Source organism: Tamandua tetradactyla, chromosome 4 (assembly GCF_023851605.1).
Source record: "Tamandua tetradactyla isolate mTamTet1 chromosome 4, mTamTet1.pri, whole genome shotgun sequence".
NCBI classification, from domain to species: Eukaryota; Metazoa; Chordata; class Mammalia; order Pilosa; family Myrmecophagidae; genus Tamandua; species Tamandua tetradactyla.
Window position 1 is genome coordinate 77,542,233 of NC_135330.1, and position 27,243 is coordinate 77,569,475.

Consider the following 27,243-nt stretch of genomic DNA (forward strand, 5'->3'; position numbering starts at 1 on the left):
CACAAGATAAAAGGAGAAGATTGGTGTGGTCCATTTCAATAAAAAATATCTTCTAAGCAATATTTCTTGGGGAGTCTGGAAATCTAGGGATTCCATTTCCACTTCTGTCATTAACTGACTTGTTATTTATACATAATTGAATCTCTTCATGCATTTCCATATTTATAAAATAGAGCTATCTCATCTACATCACAGGATTTTTTTAAATGTAAAAATAAGAAGTATACCTGACATGGAAACATATATATTTATTAAAAGCAACCTGTAAAAATTCGGGAAAAAATTGTTTTAATTGTATTGCATTTTAGACATTTCCAGATAAAACAAAGCATTCCCACATTTAAAAAAATTATTTAAAAATACTTATAATTTTGTAGGAAGTCCTATTTAGAATGGTTTTCATCATTTTATTTATAATGGGACCATAATTTTATATTGTATCCTCCACCTGGAGTCATATCTTCATTCTTATTGTTGTAACTGTGTATATCAAGGTCATTTAGCAAAGAATATTTGACATAAATATAGCTAGGTGTTCAACATATCTAAACACTCTTGAGTATTATAGTAAATCATTTAGGACCCTGAGAATTTTTTTTTTTCAGTAATTATGTGAATTGACTAAATTAACTAATTTTTTTTTTTTTTGAGATTACCCTAGATTAGTTTTTCTACTCTATCAAGGTTGTTGAATTTAATTTTAGGCTTCCTAGTTCCCGGATTTATTGTATGCTTTCCTTATGCACTGGAAACTGACATTCTTCTACATATTGTCCAGCCTTAGCTCTTCCTGCCGTGCTCCCAGGTACATGCTGTCTTCACTGTACATTTCTATATCCTGGTGATTGTTTTATTGCTTCAGATAACTTATACACTTACTTTTTTTTTAATATTCAAGTTCTATGTACTTCTTTGTAGCTTACCCATTTGTATGCATGTTCAATTATATAGGGCCTTTACTGTTTTTTTTATATAAGATATCTTCACAGTCATTAAATCATTTGTACAGTGCAAACTTCTTTGTAGGTTATTTTTTATTTTACCAAGTGCTTAGAAAATCACTGTACTCAGTCTTAGGAGTAATATTAAATTGGATAGAAGTATTTCCAAGAAATGTATAGGGGCAGTTCACTGGTTATTTTAAATTGTCTTAAGGGCTTAGAAGAAGAATTATAAAATATTTATTTTTTACATACTGTCAAAAGTAAAGATTGAAATTAATAATGTATTCACCTTTTTATGTAATATATGATTGTTATTATTTTGGGTAAAAAAAAATCTCATTTATTCATATGTAGCTGTCTCAAAATTTGTACCTTAAGGACAAAGAAAGGTCACCAATCCCTCTAACTCCTGGTTCTTTGTCAAAAAATGGACACAGTTAATGAGGTTTGTTTGGTACAGAACAAATTCTCAGACACAGATAGAGATCCTTTCAATGGAAACAAATTTGTTTGGCTTTACCAGGTTACTTAGCGATTAATAATAGCCTTGAGATGCAGGTCAGAAAGGTCATCGAACCAGCTCGTCAACACAATCTAAATGCGCAGCTCGCCCAGCTCTGTGGGAACAGAAGCCCCCAAAATACTACGTATAAAGTAAAACAGGTTATTTTCTGACTCCTTTTTTCATATTAATAAGCAATTTTCAAGAGAAGGGTGACAAAATGGGGGCCAGGCCACTCCAAGTAATTCATTTATTTTGCAATTTAATCTTATGTTGAAAAAAATTACTCTGCTGCAATAGCATAGCATGGTGATTTTTAAACGTCAGTGTGTTTCATAAGTAACCTTGAATGAAGTATTGTATTAGTAGCCCTTAACAGGACACCGTGACGAAAATATTTTTAGAGATTGAAGTACATATGAGAATCTTTTTATTTTAGGGATTTTTTTTCCTCTCCCTGATATCTTTAAGGTAAATGCTCAAACCATTTACTTAAAATTTTACTTATAGCATTAAACACAAAGTTATTTATCTGTTTTAAAGACAGAATGAAGTACAATTTCAAAAGATCATTTTTACATGAATAGTTAATTTTTCCCATGAAAAGAAAGTATTAAGCTATTTTCCGTATTTTTTTGTTCTATTTAACATGTTTTTCACTGAATGTATGGGAAATAATTGATTTTTTGTTTAAATTTCTTAGTTATATGAGCATAAATGATGAAAAAATTCATTTTTAATGGAATTTATTACACTTAGACAACACTTGAACCTATTAATTTTTATTTGAATTACCTATATAATTGAAAAAAATGTGAACCTTCAAGTGCAGGGAAATATATATAATATTATTGATATTATTAGAACTGTTAATTGAAGTTAACTTACAATAATTAAGTATATGTAAAAAGCCCTGTCACTCTTTGTAAATTAGCCCATTAGTCAGTATACAAAATTAAACAATTAGAGATTTATAAAAGCAAAACCAAAAGAAAAAAATCAGTAGCTCAAATGTTTTCTTGGGATATTTAAGTATGTCTAAAATAGCTAATAATATTTAAGTATGTCTATAATAGCTAATCTTCAACTAAAGAAACTGATAATGTAGTAATTCACTTACGCATTTAATACAGTGTTTCCTCATTTTTTGAATTAATTATGATATATAAGTATTTGATTTTAAGAATGTAATCTATTGAAAATCAGTGAAAGTTTTTTTAAACATTGCAGAAATTCATGTAGAATATGCAGGTGAGATATATTACACTACTGATATTGATGGATGTGGATGGATGGCTGCCCCTTAAAACACTTGATTTTCATCAGTGAAAAAGTTAAAACGTTAACAGAATTTTAGAATCTCAACTAACTGCAGACTGCTGTGATGCAGGGAGGCACTGGAAGAGTTTGCAGAGATGAAAGAAAGAGAAGAGAAGAAGGCTGACCTCGAAAGAGAAGAGAAGAAAAGAGATTACCAAGCCCGAAAGATGCATTACCTCCTCAGCACGAAGCAGGTGGGTCTACCTGCCCCTGACAGCTCCGGTAAACCACTGGGGCCCCCAGCCTGACAGAGATAAACTAGCAGGCTGAATGGGACATGACTTGTTGAAAAGATATCACAAAGACACTCCTTCTAGTTCAATTTCGTGCTTCTCTGTAGGCGCACGCAGGCAGCATGACTCTGTGACAGGAGCTTTGTAGGGCAGCTGCTGTGATGCTGCAGAAAGGGCCACGTCAGCGCTGTGATAACTCAACACGAAGGGTATAACCTCCGTTTAAAAACTCATTTTGAGGGGCTTATTGTTGTGTTGTGAATTGATTAAGAACTAACAAGTTGTTGAGCTGAGGTGGCTTTCATGTTTTCTCTTTTAATTGGCCTAAGGTTGACATTAAAAGCATCCTTCTACCCTTTCTAAAGTTTGATAGGAGTTTCAGGTAAAGCTTTTAACAAAATAGCTTCAGCAGTTTATCTCACATCTTCATATAAAAATATGAATGTGCAATTCTGAATATGTAGGCATTCACTTTATTATACTCAGTAAAATTTCAGTGCTTTCAATTTTGGCATGATAGATAAGAAAGAAAATATTGCATGCATAATATTCTGCTCAAAAAGAAATATGGTCAAAAAGCATGAATTTGGAGATTGAGATGTGTGTTAATTCCTTGAGTTCTAGGAGGAAAACTACTAATTAGGGGTTTTTTATTCTTTGTCACAAAACTGCAAGTCCAGTCCTATGGTTCCAGCCCACAGTCACATTTTCCGATGACTTCACCTGTGGGCAAGTCAAGTCCCAGTGGTGGAAGGAGACCAGAGTGCCATTCTTGGAAGCATCCAAATTCAAAACCCTTAAGTACCAGACTGGCCACGTACATTGATCACAGGTCTCCCACTTCTCGAATCTACTTGATGGTCTAAGAAACAATACTTTTCAATAATGATGGTGGTCTTGATATTTATTTAGATGTGTAGTTAGGCTGCTTCATTTAACAGGTGAGGAAACTGAGACTCAGAGATATCATCTAACTTGTTTACAGACACAAAGCTAGTAATAATAGGCCTTGTACTCAAACCGAGGTTTTCAACTCTTAATACTTAGGTAATAACTTTTTAAAAAAAATTAAATAAAGCATCAAAGTATTTACAGTTATAAAACCTATAACAATGTAAAGGTTTTGGTTGTGCAGTGGGTGGATTCCCTTCTTTAAAACATAATGCTAGGGAGTTCAAGGGTAGTTCACTGGTAGACTTTTCCCCTGTTATGCAGGAGAACAGATTAGATTCCCAGCCCGTGCACCTCCCAACCCCCCACAAAAAAATCAACAAATGATGCTGCAATAATAGAATAGTCACATGGAAAAAGAATGAAATATGGCCCCCACCATACAGCATACAAAAACAAAACAAAAAGCAAACAACAACAAGAGAATTCTAAGTCAGCAATTCTTTTTTAACAAAACAATTTTCTTGGAAATTTAAGATATTAGTAATTTCAATTTTTATGAAATTAAGGGACCATGAGTACCTTTAATTCTTTAAACCTGATGTTAATGGAATATAGATGTCATTATTTTGGTAATTTCCCAACTATTAATCTTTCTTAATCAAAGTTCTAATTGATGTGTTTATATTTTGATGGACAACACAGTGGAGAAAGTAATTTTAAAATGATGAAATTAGAGCTAACTGACATTTGATAATTTTGTTTTATCCAAGGTTATCTAGGTATCGAGAATGTAGAGGGATAATTTAGAAGGACCAAAAAGTTTCCATTGTTTTATTCATATATAATAACAGATAACCATGTAGTGCTTACCATGTGCCAGGCAGTCTGAAAGGTATTTTATTTGAATTATATCTTAAATTTTTTTTTTCATTCTGTTTGTATCCAAAAAAATACTCTCTTTAAGGATGGCCTTTAGGAGGCTAATTCTGTTTTTAAATGAAGCCCCTGGTTTGACAAAGCTGATCCAGTGACTTGAATATGAACCTGAATGAATTTTCAGATAGTATTCCTATTGTGTTTTAGAAATATTCTTATTAACAAATGCAAGCTGTCAATGCTCTGTTCCATTTTTTCCCCGTGTTTATACCATGCTGGCTGCTAGTAATATCAATGTTTGTAAACTTTAGTGTTGAAATCCCTTTTTCGCCAGAATTCCTTGACATCCAATAAAATAATTCCTTTTGAGGCATTATGGTACTATACAAAGAGCATGGGCATTGTCATCAGACACAGCTGAGTTGGCATCCCAGCTTTCCCACTTAGGGTAAGATATCAGATTACCTTGAGTTTTCTGGGCCTCTGTTTCACTCTGAATGTGTGAAAATGCAATCCACCTGAAAAGCTGGTATGAAGTCTAAATGTGATATATTTAAAACCACCTCAGGCCCTTAGAGGGCAGTCAGTAAATGATAACAATCATATTATTTGAATTTAGCCTTTCAAGAAAAGCTAAGGCTCTATGCTTTCATTTAATTTTGTTAATCTTACCTTTTGAACACATTCAATTTCTGGTTTCTTTCTTTGTTTTCCTTTAACTATTAGTGAAATTAGTTAGAAATTTTTATGATGACTTTTTCCCCCATTTTACACCTGGCTCTGCACACCTAAGGGTATTACAATTATGTTCGGAAATCAACTCCCTTAGAAAGGAATAATACAAAAATATCAGGGATTTTCATTTGGATCTAGCAATTAGTATGTTTTGTCATAGTAATCTTAGTATTTTTTTTCACAAATACCCAGAGATAAAAGGAAAGCCCTTTGAATATGGAGACATGCAGACAAGGCAACTCTTTTCTTTTTTTTTTTTTCCTGGCAATGAACGAAGAGTGGTATCATATTAGTCTCATCTGTACATTTTGATCAGGGGATTAGGTGTGCTGACAGGTTTTGAAAGTTAAATGTTTTATTTTTTATATTCTACCAGATTTGTATTACTTAGCTTTAAATCATTAGGTTTCATGATATTAAAAATATTGAATTTTAAATCTAAATTTTACAAATCTTAATTATAAACCGTCTTGATTGGAATGTCCACCATGCTGAGATTCAATAAATAGAATGAATGTGAATCTTAACTTTTAAATTCATCAGTTAATCACTTTAAATAGCACATACTTAAGTGTCTACTATCTGTCTGGTACCGTCCAAGGACTTTGGGAATATATAAATGTATGAGATATAATCCTTAACCTCAAGAGAACATGTCATCAAATTTTATTTTAATGTCCAACATCATTGTCATAGAAGTTAATAGCCAACTTTCTATTACAGAGTTTATATAGGCAATCGCTGTCTGACTTGCTGATGCTATTTACTATTTTGTTTTATTTTGCTCAAAAACTTTACTTTCCATAACTTAAGGGCAACTCAAGAGAATGAAAGAAACATGCTTGAGTCTGAGAATTGTTACTGATTTTCTCAGCCTGGTTTGTCTATTGGAGAGAAATTGTGTATCTTTTAGTATTTGTAAGTCAAAGTTTACACATTTATCTTATTGCTTGTTTTAAGAGTTTCTATTTCAAGCTATGTTAAATACACATTTAATCACAAGTAAGAGCAAAATGCGAATGAAAGATTGTTATTTGCCAAAAATTTTACTAGTTTAGCTTTCACTTTCTGTAAATACTTAAACATTGACAGCAAAATATTCACAAGTGATTTTTTATAAGTCTATCAGGATAAAAAAAGTTTGTTGATCTATTTAAAAGAAATAATTCTAATAGCATTTTTGGCAAGGAGAAAAGAACAATTTTTATTGAAGAGTTCAATAATTCAGAAATGATTTTAAGATAGTTGCAGAATACTATATCTTACATTTAAATTTTCATGTAGAATATACCATAACTTGTAGAATGTAGCTTGTATGAATAGAAATAAAAAATTAATTCAGACAAATTATGCTTCAGAGATGATAAAGAACTTTGTAAATCAAATTTTATTTGTTTATTTAGTTAGAAACCATGGGGTAAGAAATGAAACCATGTATTATTTGACATACTAATTTTAACAAAATAATACTGATATATTGATATACGTATATATTGAAAACAAAGTTTTAAAGTCAATTTTAAGCCCATTTTTAGTACTGTCTTAAAGTGCCATCTTAAAATAGTTCTAAAAGCTATTACTACTTTTTACTGGTATTAATTATCTCATCTTTATTCAAGTAAATGAGTTAGCACTAATAGGAATTACACAAGTAAATAAGTAATATTGCAATGAGTGAATTAATAGACCCCTCAGGGTTTTATTAATTAAAAAGTTCAAGTCATATTAAAGCACCTTTTGTGTATGTTTATTTCAATCAGAAAGCTGAACATGGTAACTTATTTGCATAAATAATCAATCACCATTTACTAGTAGTAATAAGGTTAATTTGTTGCTACAGATATAATAAGATTTGTCAATTATGCTTCCCAGAAAATACTACTTATTATGCACCCCATCACCTGTAGGGGGTTTAATGCCCTTATGAAATGAACACATCAAAAAATCTTTGTCCCTGTAAAAGTTTTATGAAAAGAAAGCTAATTTTAGTTTATTTGAATAAAGTAAAATGTAAACATTGCCTGCATTTGTAAATGTTTCTTTCAGCAAAGATTGATTATCTAATAAACTTATTTATGTTGATTCAGTAGCCCCTCAGATTATATCTAACACGTATAGGACATATTTCCTTTGAAGAATAAAATCTCATTTGTAGATTTGTTTTGTTCCAAGTAAGCTGACTTTTATTCCCTTGCTCTTGTTCTCCGGTAATAAATTATGTTGTCTGCTCCACCTACTGGTAGATGTATGCAAAGGCCTATTATTGGAGTCATTGAAAGATATTCTAAAATGTTACCGGAATGTTTAAGATTCCCCTGGAGATCCTCAGTTACATATACTAATATAAAATTCAAGATCCAAATTGTGAACTATTAATGTCTGGAAATATAGGTTATCACATAGAATTATACACAGTAGCAGTACCTGATAAGTGAAAACATTTTCCTATTTTTTGTTTTAATAGGTTAATTTTAAAAGGATAAATACAAAATAAATAGTTCAAAATAATACATGAGTGTTTATTTTGGTTTATGGCATTTAATAGTTTGTGTATATTCAAGTTAAAAATATTTTAAAATATTATTGCATACATTTTATGGAAGTGATTTTCATGTCATAATTTATATAATGGTTTTTAAATGTTTTTCTTTAAGTGGATTGAGAAAATCTCACGTGAACACTGTGATAATGATATTCAGACAGTTACGCTTCTTCAAAAAGACCCCGTACTCTGATTAGGACTGATAAAACTTTTTAAATATTATTTTGTTTTTTGAGTAAAACAAAATGGTGTCAGCCATTTCTGAATTGTGCTTTTTGCCCAAAATTATATCGTTACATCTATTAAGAGAAGGAAACTATCTTAATTTAAAAATTAAGCTTGGCATAGTCATAATCCATTAGTATTCTGTTGGTATGGACTGTGTGTTTGTAAGACAAATGTTATCAGGTGAAAAAAATGTACAAATTAGGAAATATATTAACTCTTCCACACTATTTACTGTTTCCAATTCTTCCCAGTACTACAAGATGGGAGAGTCTATGCTGTGAATGTAGTAAGTATTCATTCTGTGATTGTTCAATTTTTAATTCAAAATGAAGTCATAGAAGAACAGCAGCCTCTGAGTATATACCTGCCAGTGGGTATATGTGTGTGTATGTGCATGTCAGTCAGACTGTTTCACGTGTTTGTATCTATGGTATGTTTGGAAAGAGTCTTTGGAGAACCAAGGCATTGTCTTTGGGCATGGTATAACACAGCAGTGGCTGGGAGACTCAAGAATGAAGTTAAAATATACCCTGTAATGTAGATTGGTCTAGTTTTTCTAGGAAGGCAGTTTGGCTGCTCCTCAGGAAGCTCAATATAGAATTGCGATATGATCCAATTCTATATTGGATCTATGTGGAGGAACCGAAGGCAAGGACACAAAAGGACATTTGCACACCAATATTTATAGTGTATTATTTATGATTGCCAAGAGATGGAAATAGCCCAAATGTCCATCAACAGACAAGTGGCTGAACAAACTGTGATGTATATGTACAATGGAATATTACACACCTGTAAGACAGAATAAATTCATGAAGCATGTAACAACATGGATGAAACTTAAAGACATTATGCTGAGTGAAATTTGTCAGAAACAAAAGGGCAAATACTACAGGGTCTCATTAATGTGAGCTAACATTGATGAGTAAAATGTAAGAGTTAAAGTTGAGCATGCCGGTTAACAGGAGATAGAAAGAGGGTAGAGATTGGGCATTTGATGCTGATGGAGTACAGAAGATTCAACAGGACTGATTGTAAAGATCCAGAAATGGCTAGTACAATATTATCTGATGGTAGCACAATATTGTATGGACACTGAACGAAGGTGAGTGTGAGTATGGTTCAGAGAGGAGGGCTGGCGGCATGCATGACACTAGAAGGAAAGGTAGAGGAGAAAGTCTGGAACTGTATAACTTCGTAATATCTACAATGAACAGTAATTGTAATTAAATGTACAAATATGAGAATGTTTTTGCAGGAGGCAGAACAAATGAATGTCAGCACTGCAAGGTGTTGAAAATGGGATGGTATGGGGGGGAGAACATAATCAATGCGAACTAGTGTCTAGAGTTAACAGTAACATCATAATATGCTTCCATTGAATGTAACAAAGGCAATATGCCAAAGCTAAATGTCAGTGAGTGGGGGATATAGGGGAGAGGTACGAGATTTTTTGAAGAAGAAATGGAATTGTCCTCATATGGATTGTGGTGGTGTGCTGGTTTGAAGCTGTTATGTACCCCACAAAGCCATGTCCTTTTCCTTGATCCAATCTTGTGGGAGCAGCCATGTTTCTTTTAATCCTGATTCAATATTTTGGGGTTGAAATTTTGATTGGATTGTTTCCATGGAGATGTGCCACACCAGCTGTGGGTGGGATCTTTGATTGGATTACTTCCATGGAGATAATGACATGCCCAAATGTGAATGTGGCCATTTGATTAGACAGAGATATGACTCCAGCCATTCAAGGCGGGTCTTGATTAGTTTACTAAAGTCCTTTAAAAGGGGAAACATTTTGGAGAAACTTCAAGTGCAGACACTTGGAGAATAGTTGCTTAAGATGCTAAGCAAGCCAGACCCAGAGTTGTGTCCTAGGGAAGCTAAGTGAAGCCCGCAGATGCTTAGGGAGGAAACCACTGGCATTAGAAGCTGGTAGCAATGGAACCAGGAACAAGGACCACCAGATGCCAGCTACATGTCTTCCCATGTGACAGACATCAGCCCTTCTTAAGTCAAAGTACCTTTCTCTAGATGACTTAGTTTGGATATTATTATGGTTTTAGAACTATAAACTTGTAACTTAATAAATTCCCTTTTTAAAAGCCATTCCATTTCTGGTTTATTGCAATTCTGGCAGCATTTAGCAAACCAAAACAGGTGGTAAAGGCATGGCTGTGTGATTATACTGGGAGCAAATGATTTTTTACTTAGGGTGAATACTATGATGTGTGAATAAAGCTATTTAAAAATGAACAGAGAAATACAAGTGCTGAAGAAAATGTGGAGAGAGAGAGATGTTCCTAGTCACTGTTAGTAGGGAAGTGGAGGGGTGCAGCCCCTCTGGAGGAGAGTGAGGTGGTTCCACAGGCCATATATCGGGTAGCCATATAATCTTACAACCCTATATGTGATGGTTAGGTTCTAGTGTCGACTTGGCCAAGTGACGATGCCCAGTTGTCTGGTCAGGCAAGCACTGGCCTGACCATGACTGCAAGGATATTTCCTGGCTGGTTGATAAATCAGAAGACTGGTTTAGTAAATCATCTGTCAGTTGATTTCAGCTATGGATGATTACAGCTACTATCAAATAAGGACATGCCTTAGATAATCCAATCAATGGATTTGGTCCAATGGGTTAAACACTTTTAATGGAGAAGAGAGGATTTTCACTGCTTCTTCACTCAGTGAGGCTCTCCTGTGAAATTTGTTAAGACACTTCACTGGAGATGCCAGCTTCACAGCTTGCCCTACAGATTTTGGACTCTTCCATTCCCATGATTGTTTGACACAACTTTATAAATCTCATATTTACAAATATTTCCTGATGGTCTGTTTCTCATAAAAAACCTGACTAATAAAACTTGGTACCAGGAGTGTTTCTTGAAACAGAATATTTTTTTTACTTTTTTTACTGTATAGTATAACATATATACAAAGCAAAGAAATAAAAATGCAGTAGTTTTCAAAGCACTCTTCAACAAGTTGTTACAGGACAGCCCAGAGTGTGTCATGGGCTACCATATAATCATCTCAGATTTTTCCTTCTAGGTGCACCAGAATATAGGAGGCTAGAAGGAATAAATACTTTTTTTAATCATCTCAGTCACCTTTTTTTCTTTTTTGTGAAAAATAACATATATAAAAAAAGCAATAAATTTCAAAGTATAGGACAATAATTGTAGAACAGATTTCAGAGTTTGGTATGGGCTACAATTCCACAATTTTAGATTTTTACTTCTAGCTGCTCTGAGATACTAGAGACTAAACAAATATCAATATAATGATTTAGCAGTCATACTCGTTTGTTAAATCTTAACTTCTCTGTATAAATCAGCCATCACCTTTGATCTTTCTCCCACTCTTTAGGGGTATTTGGGCTATGCCCATTCTAACTTTTTTATAATGAGAGGGGCTGTCAGTAATATGGAGTAGAGAGATAGAACTAGCTGATATTCTGGAGAGGCTGGCCCTTCTAGGTTTCAGCACTTATCTGGTCCAGGGATCCATCTGGAGGTTGTAGGTTTCTGGAAAATTACCCTAGTTCATGAAACTTTTGTAGAATCTTATATATTGTCTTAGGTGGAGAAACAGAACCTTAAAAGTGGGTTTTTACAATTGGTTTTCTACTCTGATTAGACTCAAAGGGACTAATGACTCTGTTTCCAAAATCAAGATGGAACTGACAGTCCATGGGGTGAGTTAGCAACAGAGATATGCAAAATACCACCATTTGATTCTGCTAATTGTATGCTTATACAAGACAAGGCTTTGGGTGAGAGTGTCTTTGATATCTTCATGGAGATTGTTGAATTAAGAGGTATGATGTTGGCTGGTTGTTAGATATTCTGGATACAGTGATGAGGGAAAGGGATGAACTGAAGGCTTCAAATTTGCAACTTAAGTGCCATATGAAAGATGTAAAAGTTTCCATGTGTGCCCTGAAAGAAAATCTTATTTCCTGTGGTTGCAGACTTGAGATCTCTGAAAATCAGACACTGAGCCTAATTGGGTGAGTAGCAGATTGACAACATAACCTAAAATCTCAACCTTGCAGGATGTCTGCTGTTAAATTAAGGGCTTTGATTTGAAAACAATGGGATCCTGAATTTTGGGATGGGGATGTATGGCTTCATAATGATGGCAGTGGGGATGTGGAAACCCTGGCTTCTGCTGAGTCTTGGTTACTAAACATATAGTGGTCTGTCCTGAAGAAATAGCCGCCCCACCTCCACCCTGCCCTGAGGAAAAAGCTTCGTGATCTCCAGTCTGCCTTGAGGAAACAGATTCCCAGCCTTCAGTATGCCCAGAGAAGTCTTTCATCCAACCTCCACCTAAGGAGATTAACCATCAGTGATTGCTAAACCTGTAACCACGCCCCCCTGGGGAAGCAGCCCATACTCCTCTGTCTGGAGTGATTAACCTGTTTTGCCACATGAAACCACAATGGAATCCCTGAGTTAATTGGCTTGAAAGAAACTTCTAATTATCTTCATGACCAACCCTCACTGCCTCTCTTTTCTTCAAGACCTATAACTAAACTAAAGTCCCAACAGGCTCCGAAAGACGTACGAAGTGTGACACATTCAGAAGTAAGTTATACCCCAAAAGAACTGCATGATTTTCCAGTCTCTATAGATAAAAATCAGGGGAATATATGTGGGAATGGATTTTAAGGTTTGTTAATAAGGGCCCACTAAGCAGAGATTCTGCATTCAATGTTGTAGCTCAAGGAGTTAGATAAGGCATTAACATTTGTTTGGATGGTTGGCTGAAACATGGATCCAAAGGCGGCTGACATTACCTGAGGTTGAAATGCCAGAGCTGCCCTGGGATAAGGTAAATGAGGGTATATCCACAGGCTTAGAGAGATTGGAATATGAGTGGATTTATCATGACAGAACTGCTCACACACCCCAGGAATGTCCAGAGGACACATCTTTCACCAGAACCTTGAGAAATAAATTCGTGAGACTAGCTCCAGCATCCATGAAGAGTTCTGTAGTTTCCCTTCTCTTTAGGTCAGATATTACTTTGGGAACTGCTGCCACTGAGTTGAAATCCTTAAAAGCAGTGGAGATGATTGGGTCCTGATTTGGCAGAAGCTATTTGGCAACAGTTCATCACCATAAACAAGGTGGATACGGCCACCATAATGGACAGCAAACTCAAAGCAGCAGTCAAAATAATCTGCTCACAGAAATTTGTGGCCTTGGCTAAACCATGGGGTACCTAGAAATAAAATAGATGGATAGTCTACTAAATTCTTGTTTGAGCTGTATAAGCAGAAGAGTTCTAGATCAAGTGAACAGAAGTCTGACTTGAATTACAAAAGCAGAGAGTCAAGGCCCCTAAATCAATCCCAGACTTGAGACAGTTTACAGGCCCAGAGCCCCTCCAAGTGAAGGGAGGGCCAGGTATCCTTGGGAAAGGAAACTTTTACACTACACAAAATTTACACTGTTAATCTTCCTCCAAGCCTTCCCCAAGGAGACCTATAGCTTTTTACCAGGGTAACTGTGCATCGGGGAAAAGGAAACAATCAGATATTTGAGGGATTATTAGACACCAGCTCAGAAGTGACACTGATTCTAGGAGACCCAAAACATCATACTGGTCCTCCAGTCAGGGTAGGGGCTTATGAATGTCAGGTGAGCACTGGAGTGTGGTCGTCACCCCATTCCAGAATGCATAATGAGAATTGACATGTTCAGCAACTGATAGAATCCCCACATTCGTTCTCTGATTCATTGACTGAGGGCTATTGTGGTAGGAAAGGCCAGGTAGAAGCCACTAGAATTGTTACAACCTAATGAAATAGTGAATTAGAAGCAATACCTGTTTCCTGGAGGGATTGCAGAGATTAATGCCGTTCTTAAGGACTTGAAGGATGCAGGGGTAGTGATTCCTACCACATTTCCATTCACTTGTCCTATTTGGACTGTGCAGAAAACAGATAGGTCTTAGAGGATGACAGAGGATTATCGTAAACTCAACCAGGTGGTAACTCCAATTGCAAATGCTGTTCCAGATGTGGTATCATCACTTGAGCAAATCAAGACATCCTTGGTACCTGGTATGCAGCTATTGATCTGAAAAATGCTTTATTTTCTCAATAAGTGTCAGTAAGGAACACAAGAAACACTTTATGTTCAGCTGCAAGGCTAGCAATATACCTTCACTGTCCTGCCTCAGGGGTATATATAACTCCAGCCCTATGTCTTCATCTTGTTGGCAAGGACGTTGATCATTTCTCCCTCCCACAAGGCATCATACTGGTCCATTATATTGATGATATTCTCTTGATTGGAATGGTATATAAGAGGTAGGGTTCAAGTAGGTCCTGAAGGCACAAGTAAATTACATGAGGAACCGGCCCAAATGCTCATGGGCCCCACTCCTGCCACATTACCATCTCTTTCCCAGACCAGAGCTATAGCTTCTTGGGGAGTTACTTACAATCAGGTGTCTGAGGAAGAGAAAACTTGGGCCTGGTTTACAGATGGTTCTGCATGATATGCAGGTACCACCCGGACAGCTGTAGCACTGCAACTCCTTTCTTGCATGTCCTTAAAGGACAGTGGTGAGGAAAAATCCTCCCAGTGGGTAGAACTTTAAGCAGTACACCTGGTTGTTCATTTTGCTTGGAAGGAGAACTGGCCAGAGGTGAGTTTGTGTACTGAATCATGGGCTGTTGCTAATGGTTTGGCTGGATGGTCAGGGATTTGTAAGGAGCATGACTGGAAAATTGGTGACAAAGAAGTTTGGGGAAGAGGTCTATGGATAGAGCTTTCTGAGTGGGCAAAAATCAGGAAGATATTTATATCCCACGTGAGTGCTCCTCTGACTTTAGAAGAGGAAGGTTTTAATAATAGGGTGGATAAAATGACCAGTTCTATGAAGTCATCCTCTTTCTCCAGTCACTTCCATTGCCCAATGGGCTCATGAACAAAGTGGGCATGGTGGCAGGTATGGAGGTTCTGCATGGGTTCAACAACATGAACTTCCACTCACCAAGGCTGACCTGGCTACAGCTACTGCTGAGTGCCCAGTCTGCCAGCAGCAGTGACTCACACTTCCTCGATATGGCATCATTTCCTGAGGTGATTAAATTACCACCTGGGGGCAAGTTGATTACATTGGACCACTTCCATCATGGAAGGAGCAGCGATTTGTACTAACCAGAATAGACACATACTATGAATATGGGTTAGCCTTCCCTGCATGCAATACTTTCACCAAAACAACTATTTGCAGACTTAGGGAATGCCTTATCCACTGTTCTAGTTTGCTGGCTGCCAGAAACAGAATGGTTTTTAAAATGGAGAATTTAATAAGTCACTAGTTTACAGTTCTAAGGCCAAAAAAAGTCCCAATTAAAATGTTCAATCAAAAGCATCCAGGGAAAGATACCTTGGTTTAAGAAGGCCAGTGAAGTTCAGGGTTTCTCTCCCAAGTGAGAAGGTACATGGCAAACACAATCAGGGTTTCTCTCTCATCTGGAAGGGCACATAGTGAACACAGCATCATCCACTAACTTTCTCTCCTGGCTTCCTGTTTTATGAAGCTCCCCAGGAGGCATTTTCCTTCTTCATCTCCAAAGGTCACTGGCTCATGGACTCTCTGCTTCGTGGTGCTGCCGCATTCTCTGCTCTCTCTGAATCTCCTCCTTCTCCAAAATGTTCCCTCTTTTATAGGATTCCAGTAAACTAATCAAGACCCACCTGAATGTGTGGAGACACATCTCCACCTAATCCAGTTTAATACCACTCTTGATTAAATCACATCTCCAGGGGATGATCTAATTACAGTTTCAAACATAAAATACTGAATAGGGATTAGAAGAAACAGCTGCCTTTACAAAATGGGATTAGGATTAAAATATGGCTTTTCTAGGGTACATACATCATTTCAAACCAGCACAACCACCATCATAGTATTCCAAACAGCGTGGCTTCTGATCAAGGAACCTACTTCATAGCAAGTGAAATGTGGGAATGGGTACATGCTCATGGAATTGTCTGGTCTTACTATGTTCCCCATCATCCAGAGGCAGCTGGGTTGATAGTACCTTAGAATGGCCTTTTGAAGACCCAATTACAGCACCAATTAGTTGGCAATACCTTGCAAGGCTGGGGCGGTGTTCTCCAGAATGCTGTATATGCTCTGAATCAGCATCCACTCTATGGTGCTGTTTCTCCCATAGCCAGGATTCATGGGGTGAAAGTGGGAGTAGCACCACTCACTATTACCCCTAATGATCCACTAAGAAAATTTTTGTTTCCTTAACCTTAAGCTCTTCTGGTGTACAGGTCTTAGTTCCAAAAGGAAGACTGCTCCTACCAGGAGACACAATAATGATTCCATTGAACTGAAAGTTATGTGTGCCACCTGGCCACTTTTGGCTTCTCATGCCTTTGACTCGAAAGGCAAGAAAGGGGACTCCTGTACTGTCTGGAGTGATTGATCTTATCAAAGGAAAATAAGACTGCAACTGCGCAATGGAGGTAAAGAAGAGCTTCCCTGGGATAGAGGAGATCCCCTAGGGCATCTCTTAGTACTGCCATGCCCTCTGATTTTTCCAAGCAATTGGATTTGATCCAATTAGTTGAAGACTTAATGAAGAAGAATTTTCACTGCTTCCTTACCCAGTGAGCATCTCCTGTGGAGTTTGTTGAGCCCCTTCATTGATGTTGCCTGCTACACAGCCTGCTCTATGGAATTTGGACTCTTCCATTCCCATGGGTGCTTGAGACACCTTTATAAATTTCATATTTACAGATATTTCCCATTGGTTCTGTTTCTCTAGAGAACCCTGACTAATACACTATAGTTAGGTGCATGTTTGGAGGAATTGAGAGTGGGGACATGAATGGACAGTTGCACACTTGTGTTTATGGTGGCAGCTTCATCTTTTGCAGTGGATGGAAGTGGTACATTGACTGAGGTATGGAAAAGGGAACTGTGGTGTATACATACAATGGACTGTTGAGTGGCTGTGAGAAAGAATGAAGTTATGAGGCATGTAAGGCTTGAATGAAACTTGACGACGGTATGTTGAATGAAACAAGCCAGAAATGAAAAGACAGATACTATAATGTTTCACTAGTATGGGCTAACTATAATGTACAAACTCTGAGAATTCAATTTGAGATCACAGATTATCAGGTGAAGTCCTACTGTCAAGGTTCCTAGATTGTATGCTTTTACAACAGTCACTTCTATTCTGGAGGTATAACTGTGATTACTAAATTCTGAGTTGCTGAGCTCTTTGTCATTCCTTCAGCTTTAGGTATCTGTGTGACACGTGACACTCAGAGCTGAAGTTCTGCAGCAACAAATGTCAGCATTACCCATTACCCCGTGCAGCATCTGTTACAAACACTAAGAAAGTGATCAGTCTTCAATTAGAGATGTGAATGAAGCTGATCTGGGTAGGTAAGGTAAATCAGACTAAAGGGTAAAGGATGATATTGCCTGTATTTAAAAACTTCATCTTCTGTGGAAGACCAAAGGAAGAGGTATTTATTTGGTGCAAAATTTGTATTTTCTTTAGCACACTATATAATTTGACTTGAATGATCAAGTTATTTGAACACGGCAATTACATGTAACCTTGAATAGGGAGTGAGATTTTATTGGTTTTTACAGGATGTATGATGCCCTGATTCATCCCAGTGTAATCTGGGCAGAAGATTAAAAAGTATTTTCAAAGTCCCTTTGAGGGACTTGGGAAAAAGGTGCAAATTTTAAACTTCCTCCCCTGGGGAAGACTGGATATTCTCGCAAGCAGTGGGGACTGCCAATTTGATGGTCCAGTCCCTTGATCCTGATCTTAGGACAGGTCCTTATGAAACTTATTCCTGCAAAGGAGAAGCTAAGCTTACTTATAATTATGCCTAAGAGTCACCCCCAGAGAACCTCTTTTGTTGCACAAATGTGGTCTCTATCTCTAAGTCAACCCCACAGGTGAACCCACTGCTCTACCCCCTCCATGGAACACATGGGAACACCAAGGAGGTTTGTATTAGTTAGGGTTCTCTAGAGAAACAGAATCAACAGGGAACACTCGAAAACATAAAATTTATAAAAGTGTCTCACATAACTGTGAGAACACAGAGTCCAAAATCCGCAGGGCCAGCTGTGAAGCTGACAATTCCAATTGAAGTTCTGGATGAACTCCACAGGAGAGGCTCACCAGCCAAAGCAGGAAGAAGCGGTGTCTTCTGAATCCTCCTTAAAAGGCTTCCAGTGATCAGATTAAGCATCACTCATTGCAGAAGACACTCCCCTTTGGCTGATCACAAATGGAATCAGCTGTGGATGCATCTGACATGATCATGATTTAATTATATGAAATGTCCTCCTCGCAACAGACAGGCCAGCACTTGCCCAACCAGACAAACAGGTACCACCACTTGGCCAAGTTGACACATGAACCTGACCATGATAAGGTTATAAACCTCCCTGGCATTGTGGGACATGACTCCTGGGATAAGCCTGGCTCTGGCAACATGGGAGTGAGAAAGCCTTCTTGACCAAAAGGGTGAAGCAAAATGAAACAAAGTTTCAGTGGCTGAGAGATTTCAAATAGAGTTGAGAGGATATTCTGGAGGTTATTCTTTTGCAGTATATTGATATCTCTTTTTGGTTTTTGGTTTATTGGAGTAGGTAGAGGGAAATCCCTGAAACTGCTGAACTGTAGTCCAATAACCTTGATTCTTGAAGATGACTGACTAACCATAGAGATTCTAAAGTCTCTCCATGTGATTGTTAAAACTAAGGACAAATGAGTAAGAAAAAAAAAAAACATATCCCTTAATGATTCTCTGGAGTGCATTTTTAGACCTCTTAACCCTTCTCTCAAAAACATTTTTTTATTTCAAAAATATAGATTCCAAAAAAAATATTGATTCCATTTCTTCTTAGGTATTTGATTGGACTTTTTCTAATTTTTATATGTCCATGATATGCATGTAAAAGAATGTATGCCTTGTTACTGTAACTGAGAAATTAGCATGTAAGGGATGATTATGATTACTGAATCATTGTATTGATATTCCTTTTTAGCATTCTGATATATTACAATAGATAGAGGGAAATACCTGAAGTCTCTGAACTGTAATCTAGCTGCCTTGATCTCTGATAATGATTGTATAACCTTTATCTTGTATCCTTATGACTATAAAAACCTTGTGACTGACCCTAAATGATACACGTTTTATCCAGTTTTTCCATTTTAGAATCTTATGATCAATAAAAACAGCCCCTAATATTGTTAATGAAGGGCCTTGGGTCAGCCCAGAACTAACCTACCCGAATTTTAAGTTACCTTGATAACCGAAGCTGTATCTAGCCCACCTGATGCACAGTAGCTTAGACTTTAACCTGTAAGTGACCTGTACCTCATTATACTAAAAATCACACCCATCATCACATAAGGCCGCCATTTTCTTACATGCCTTCTGAGACCAAGCATATACTCTGTCTGCACATGCTCAGTAGTTAGATAGCCTCTAATTGCATCACCTAGAGCTATTGTGTTCATTATCCTAAAACTGCCCACCAATACTGCAGTTTGGGGAAACAGATTTTTCAGCTGAAAGGGCATCTGAACTCATACTTCGTGAAACTTTTTCTCTCTTTGAAACCCTGGTGTCTTAGGAATTGGTCATTTGAGCACATCGGGCAAAGAGCCCAGCACTTTTGATTGGTATCATTACTTATGGCTATTGATAGTAGCTTCAGATCCAGTGTATTGAGTATTACATTTGTGATCTTCATGACTGGATGCAACCTGATTCTGAGCATGCCACATGGTGTCTTGCTTCAGATTTCTGGCTTTTTTCCTTTATGTTCTTTTGCCTTTATTTGTACAAATCAGTATTTATTTTGATCAGTGATGATAAACCAGACATCTGAGTTTTTGAAATATCTGTCTCCTCTTCATTTTCTTTATAAAAGCAGCAACTTCTTTCAACTTATACTTCCAGGTGTCTTTCAGATCAATCTTTTCATGTCCATTCCATCAACCTGAACAAGGAGAACAGTCTCTAAGATGTTTTTCTTTTTTCTTTCTTGAGTCTTCTTCACATTAACCCAGTGTATGAATGACAGATTTGTGGAGCAAGTTGCTACATGGTGGATCATGGCAACACAGATGAAACTTTAGGGAAATGAGCACTTTATTACTAGCACAGGACAAGGGTTCAAAAGAGGAGAAGAGATCCCATCCTGGCCAGTCTCCCGGGCTGGACAGAACTGCTTGGGTCAGGGCTGGTAGATGGTGGCTTCACACACTCCACTTCGCCTTGGAGAAGAGACAAAGTCTATACTATTCAGGGGTGTTATTTATGGACCCTGGGGGGAAAGGGCCGTGCCACTGAGAATTCCTGACTTGGTTAGCATCTGTTTGTTCCCAGTTCCTGGGTTTAAGGTCTGGTCAGGCCTTTTCTTTAGACTTAACCTCTCTCGCAGGCTGTGGATTGGAAACAGACTGAAATATCATTGCAAAATAGAAGAGGAGGCAGGGGTAGGCGAAGGCTGGGATATGGTCTCTGAGCCTATGTCCCTGGTTTCCCCAGTAATGATCATTAGATAAGTCTTTCTGAAATAGCATTTTTGAACCCCCAAAGACTCCCTATTAAAATCCAAACAGTTCAGTCCAAGTATTCAAAGTTGTCTACAATCTGACACTTCCCAGACCATTCAGTTTTACTTCCTTTTGTTACCCAGTGTGAACATCCTAATACAGTCTGGCTTTATATCCTAGGATAATTCATTATAAGGTTCTCTTTACGTATATGAGGTAGGTGACTCCTTGTGACTTGTTATATTCCAGAAATTTAGAAGCCTCTCTCCCTTCCTCCCTGCTGCAAAGCCTCCTTCCCCGACCCCCACCACACACAAATGTTAACATCTCACATATTTTACACTAATACTTCATATTTGATCATTACTTTACCGTTAAAGATTCATTCCTTTCCCCCATTATAATTAAGATACTTTTAGAAAGGAGATGCATTCGCTATTAAACTGTTCTTATTAGTAGGGCTTGATGAAAATTGATTGGTTGGGAACAGATTATGATCGGGGAGGAGAGAAAAACAGGTCCAGAGCCCTGAGGCAATGCCTGGAATGTGAACACCCATGTGGACGTTTTCTGGACCAGAGAAAGTTGTTATGCAATGTATTCTGAGCTGTTAGGAGCATGATTACTCCATGAGCTCTCTGGGGAGGAAAGTAAATATTTATAGTTCTGGAAAGAAAATTAGGATGGCATGTAAGACAATTTGTCAATTTTGTCATTATGTTTAGGGTCACTGCTATTTGATATATTAAGTAAATCATAACAGATACCTCTTTATTTCTTTCACACAGCATATTCAACAACCAATACTTAATTTTTACATTATCCTCTACCTTATGACAGACTCTCATAGGAATTGAAGGGCTCTGACAGTAATAGTGTGGATTTGGGGAGCAGGGATTGGAAGATAGATTTATAAGTTTTACCTGGAGAATCTTATATTTGCTTTTTCTAACTTCCCAGTAGTTTGTATGAATATTTTAGTGGAAGAAAAATTGACAGTAGGGCATACCACTGACAGAAGGCCTCTTCAGAGATGATCTTCTAGTTCTTCCTTTTAACAACTGAAAGAATCCAGGTCTGGAAAATGAGGCAACTTGTCCAGGGTTACACAACTAGTTTAAAGGAAATCTATGGTATTTGGGCGTCCTCAGTACAACCAGGCCACAGTGAGCATTGAAGTTGGTGGCCCCTATTGGATTCACCTAAATAAATCCTACTTGGAAGGAACATTAGCCTAGGCTTATGATTATCCAGTCATCCTTCTTGGAAGCAGCAGTATCCTGATGATGCTCTGTTCCTTTAGTTGTCCTCCATTCATTGAACTGTTTATTCTTTCCCTTTCTCTGAAATGGTTTAGTACTTACAAGAAATATTGAATCTGAATGAATCCATCTGCAAAGATGGAGAAAAGCTAGAGCCTACCCATAAAGGGGTATTCAGTGCCTTCCTGTGAATAAATCAAAGCACTTTCTTGTATTTATCTCTACGATATTTTATAGAGTAGAAGTTATCTCTCTGGTGACTGAAAGACTATTGTTTGATGCTCACACTTCCTCTGGATACTTGGCAGATTTATTCTTTCAAGAAGACTACGTAGTGAATGAAGAGCTGACCTATGATCTTTAGATCCACAGGTTAACAGGCAGGTCTTCAAGTTCACCATTTGATCTAAGCCCCCAAGTGACCTGTCCACGTGACAAACTCATCACATCATGTGTTACTATTGGCAGTCTCTATTCAGGGGAGGCTGAGGACTGAACTAGCATGGAGAATGAATTAGCTATTACCTTTCACATTTTATTTCCTCCCTATTTAACATTATAGTTTTTTATTATCCTATAATATATGAAAGGGATAGAATTATTATCCTTTGTCAGTATTCTTTGAGAAGACAGAGTCAAGTGGTGAAAAGAGGAAAAGCCTCTGTGGGTCCCCAAATGAATCCTTTTGTGTCTTTTCCCCTTGCCATATTCTAACCATAACACATCTAAAAATAGAGGCAGAAATAAAATAAAAGTTAATCGAGACTACTTAGGGAGAAAAGTACCTTCGCCAATTTTCTTGTCTTTATTTTCCATTTCAATATGCTACAAATTTTTTAAGGAACGAAACGTAATTTATGAACCCATCCCAAATTGGTGGACATTTAATTTACTTCCACATTTTCACTATTAATAAAAATAGATTAAATATTAAAATATCTAGGCACTTAAATCTGTTTCCATCTTTAATTATTTCCTTAAGTTTAACTAGATCAAATTATGAATATTTTTAAAAAATGTACTCTAGAAACAGGTTTACAATTTAAAATTTCTTCTTAAAAGCATACGCAGTATATACTTCAGTGGTGTTAATTACATTCACAATACTGTGCTACCATCACCAACATCAGTTGAAACAGTACAATTGAAACTTTGTACTAATTAAGCATTAATCCCCTTTCCCTACCCATGCCATGAATCCTAGTGACCTATATTCCAGTTTATGACTGTGAATTTGCTTATTCTAATTATTTTATACCAATGAGCTCATACTATATTTTTCCTATTATGTCTGGCTTATTTCACTCAATGTGATGTCTCATCCATATTGTTGCAATTTTGAGAACTTTAGTCCTTTAAGGGCTAAATAATATTCCATTTTACATGTATACTACATTTTGTTTTTCCATTCATCTGCTGATGGACACTTGAGCTGCTTCCATATTCTGGCAATTGTGAATAATTGCTACTATGAACATCTTTCCAAGTTTCCAAGTTTTGGGTGTATATCTAGAAGTGATGTTGCTGGATATTGGGAAATTCTATATTTAACTTTTTTGAGGGATGGCCAAACTGCTTTTCACGGCCGCTGCATCATTTTACAATCCCACGAATACTACAGGAGGATTCCTATATCTCTCCATCCTTGCCAATACCTGCTAATTTTCATTTGTTAAATAGTAGCCATTCCAGAGGGTATGATGTATCTCATTGTGGTTTTGATTTGCATTTCCTTAATGGTTAATGATGTTGATCACTTATAATATGCTACTGGCCGTTTATATATCTTCTTTGGAGAGAGGTCTGTCTATTCAATTCTTTTGCCCATTTAAAATTGAGTGGTTTGTCTTTTTGTCGTTGAGTTGTGAATTTCTTTATAAATTCTGGATGTTAAACCCCAATCTAATATTCAGCTTCCAAATGTTCTCCCATATCTTTTCACTTTCTTGAGAATGTCCTTTGATTGTGCAAAAGTTTTGAATTTATCTATTTTTTCTTTTGTTGTTGATACTTTTGGTGTGACATCTATGAAACCTTTGACTAACACAAGTCCTGAAGGTGCTTCCTCATGTTTTCTTCTAGGAGTTTCATAGTTTTGGTTCTTATATTAATGTATTTTATCCATTTTGAGTTAATTTATATATATGGTATGAGGAAAGGGCCACCTTAGTTCATTTGCATATAGATATCCAGTTTTCCAAGCATCATTTGTTGAAGAAACTGTTCTTTTCCCATTGAGTGGACCTGGCACCCTTGTCAAAAATCAGTTGGCCATAAATGTGAGGGTTTATTACTGAACTCTCAAGTCTATCCCGTTGGTCTATTTATCTTTCTTTGTGCCAGTACTGCTCCATTTTGATAACTGCAGCTTTATTATAGGTTTTTTAAATCAGGAGAGGTGAGTTCTTCAACTTCATTTTTCTTTTACAAGATGTTTTTGGCTATTCGGGTCCCTTGCCCTTTCATATGAATCTGATGATTGGCTTTTCCATCTCTGCAAAGAAGGCTGTTAGAATTTTTATTAGAATTGCATTTGAATGTATAAATCGCTTTGGGGAGAATTGATATCTCAACAATATTTAGTCTTCCAATCCATGAACAAAAATATACTTCTGTTTCAGTTTGTTAAAGCTACTCAAATGCGATATACCAGAAATGGGTTGGCTTTTAAATCAGGATTCATTAACTTAGAATTTATGGTTCTTAGACTGTGAAACTGTCCATCTGCAGGCATCAACAGAGCAATACCTGGACTCTGAAGACAGGCTGCTGGCATCCAGAGCATCTCTGTCACATCGGAAAGCACATGGCCTGTGTCTACTGACCCTTCACTCCCATGTTTTGTTGCTTTCAGCTTCTGGTTCCAGTGGCTTGGTCTCTGAGCTACTGTTGGTCCTCTCTTAGCTTCTACAGGGCTTTTATCTATGAACTCCTCTTAATTTCATCTCTTAGCTTCTGTATATGTCTTACCTCTTATAAATGACTCTAGTAAGAAGCTCAAGTCCCACCCTGCATTAGGTGAGTCACATCTCCATCAAAATAACCTAATCAAAAGGTTCTATCAACATAGGTCTACATCTAAAAGAACGGATGAAAAGAACATGGCCTTTTCCGGAATATGTAACAACTTGAAACTACCACACCTCCCACTTACTTAGGACATTTTGATTTCTTTTAATTGTAAAAGTCCAGTATATACTTGGCGAAATTTTTTCCTTGATATTTGATTCTTTTAGTTGATATTGTTAATGGAATGTTTTTCTTAATTTTCTCTTCAGATATTTCATTACTCATATAAACAAACACCATTAATTTTTTGCATGTTGATTTTTATTGAATTAATTTATTAGTTGTAGTAGCTTTGTTGTAGATTTTCAGGCATTTCTATATGTAGGATCTTATCTGCAAGAAGGGAAATTTGTACTACTTTCTTTCCAATTTGGTGGCCGCTTATTTCTTTTTTCTGTTTTCTTTTTTTTTTTTTTTTTGCCTAATTGCTCTTGCAATAACTTTCAGTACAATGTTGAATAACAGTGGTGAGAGTGGGCATTCTTGCCTTGTTCCTGATTTTAGAGGGAAAACTTACAGTCTTTCACTGTTAAGTAGGATAGGAGTTTTTTATATGTGTCCTTTATCATGTTGAGGAAATTTCCTTCTAGTTATAGTTTTATAAGTGCTTTTATCAAGAAAGGTGCTTGATATTTTCAAATGCCTTTTCTGCTTCGATTGAGATACTCATGTTGTTGTGTTTTTCCTTCATTCTGTTAATGTAGTATATTGCATTAATTGATTATCTTATGTTGAACCTACCTTTTTTTTTAAAGCCGCATTTCCTTTATTAACACTTGCACTGTCAGTGCCACCTTTTAACTGTTCTGAGGTTGATGGCATTTGCAACTTTTGTTACTCAGAGATTCTGTGGTGGAATGCCAGCCTGTAGTATCTATGCCACCAATTTGGTCAATCAAAAGTCCAATATGCTACAATTTTAGAATCATTTAAAAATAAATTTGTAAAAAATAAAAGTTTATTAACAAAACAGACTATAAACCTCTTTCATAGGTGTGGCTGGAAACAGATTCATGTGTGCAGTAGGCTGAAGCTTATATAATTTTGTGAATTATATTTTAAAAAAGTATACAAGGTTACAGACATAGGAATGTGGTTTTTTTTTGCATTGGCAGGCACTGGGAATCGAACCCGGGTCTCCAGCATGTCAGGTGATAACTCTGCCTGCTGAGCCACTGTGGCTAGCCCAAATATTTTTAATAATGAGAAAATAATCATTTCATGCACTTTTCACAATTTAACAGCTTGACAATACCACTGATAACTCAAAATCCAAAAATATGACGTATTACCTTTATTAGCTTTCTGACACAGTTCTATAAGTATTACTCCTTATATTTGGCTTCATTCTCTTTAATCACTTCATTGTTTGACAATCTTCTTGTTATATTTTCCATAGTGAGGAGAGAAAATGTATTCACTCTTATCTCTATCATCATTGCTCCCAATTTTTATTATTATAAAAAACTTGTATGGGGGAAAATGGCAGTCTAAGACAGGCTGAGTCACCCCTACACTGTGGAGCAACTAGAGATAGAGCAGAAAACAACCGGGACAGCACTTCCCGGGTCTAAGTGACCAGAGAGGTACTTCTGTATTATACAGGGAGGATCTGGATGAAAATGCAGAGAAGTTGCAGTTGAGAGGATGGACGAGTTTACTCCCACCTCCTGCACTTGCACCTCTGTACAAGCTTGAGAAATCTTCCCTCTCAGCTCCACATCCAGAAGCTCCCCTGTGGGAACCCAGAGCCAGCAGTCTTGAGTTTCCTTCATTCAGAGATCTTGCTGCTGGGGCACAGTGCTTATCCTCTCCCCATCCCCCACACCTGAGGCAGATCATTCTGGGCATCTGGATTTAGTGAAGACTTGGGGTGCCATCCCCTCAGAAGAACAGGGTTGCAGAGCAGAGCTGACTTGACAATTGGCCGGCAAAAGAGGTACTCTGGGTCCTGCTACTCTATTCTTTTTCCACAGAGGCTTGGAGAACTCATGGCATGCATGGGCAGTGTGCTGGTTTGAAAAGACCATGTTCCAAAGAAAGCCA

At 36.9% G+C, this 27,243-nt stretch overlaps 1 protein-coding gene across 1 annotated transcript in view; it reads left to right on the top strand.

Annotated features, from left to right (window-relative positions):
* SPATA17 (spermatogenesis associated 17) overlaps positions 1-27,243 on the top strand; it is a 312,689-nt gene that overhangs the window by 159,062 nt on the left and 126,384 nt on the right. Inside the window, exon 6 of the mRNA XM_077157846.1 lies at positions 2,837-2,960. Coding sequence (XP_077013961.1) covers positions 2,837-2,960 — 124 coding nt within the window. The remainder of the gene's footprint in view (positions 1-2,836; positions 2,961-27,243) is intronic.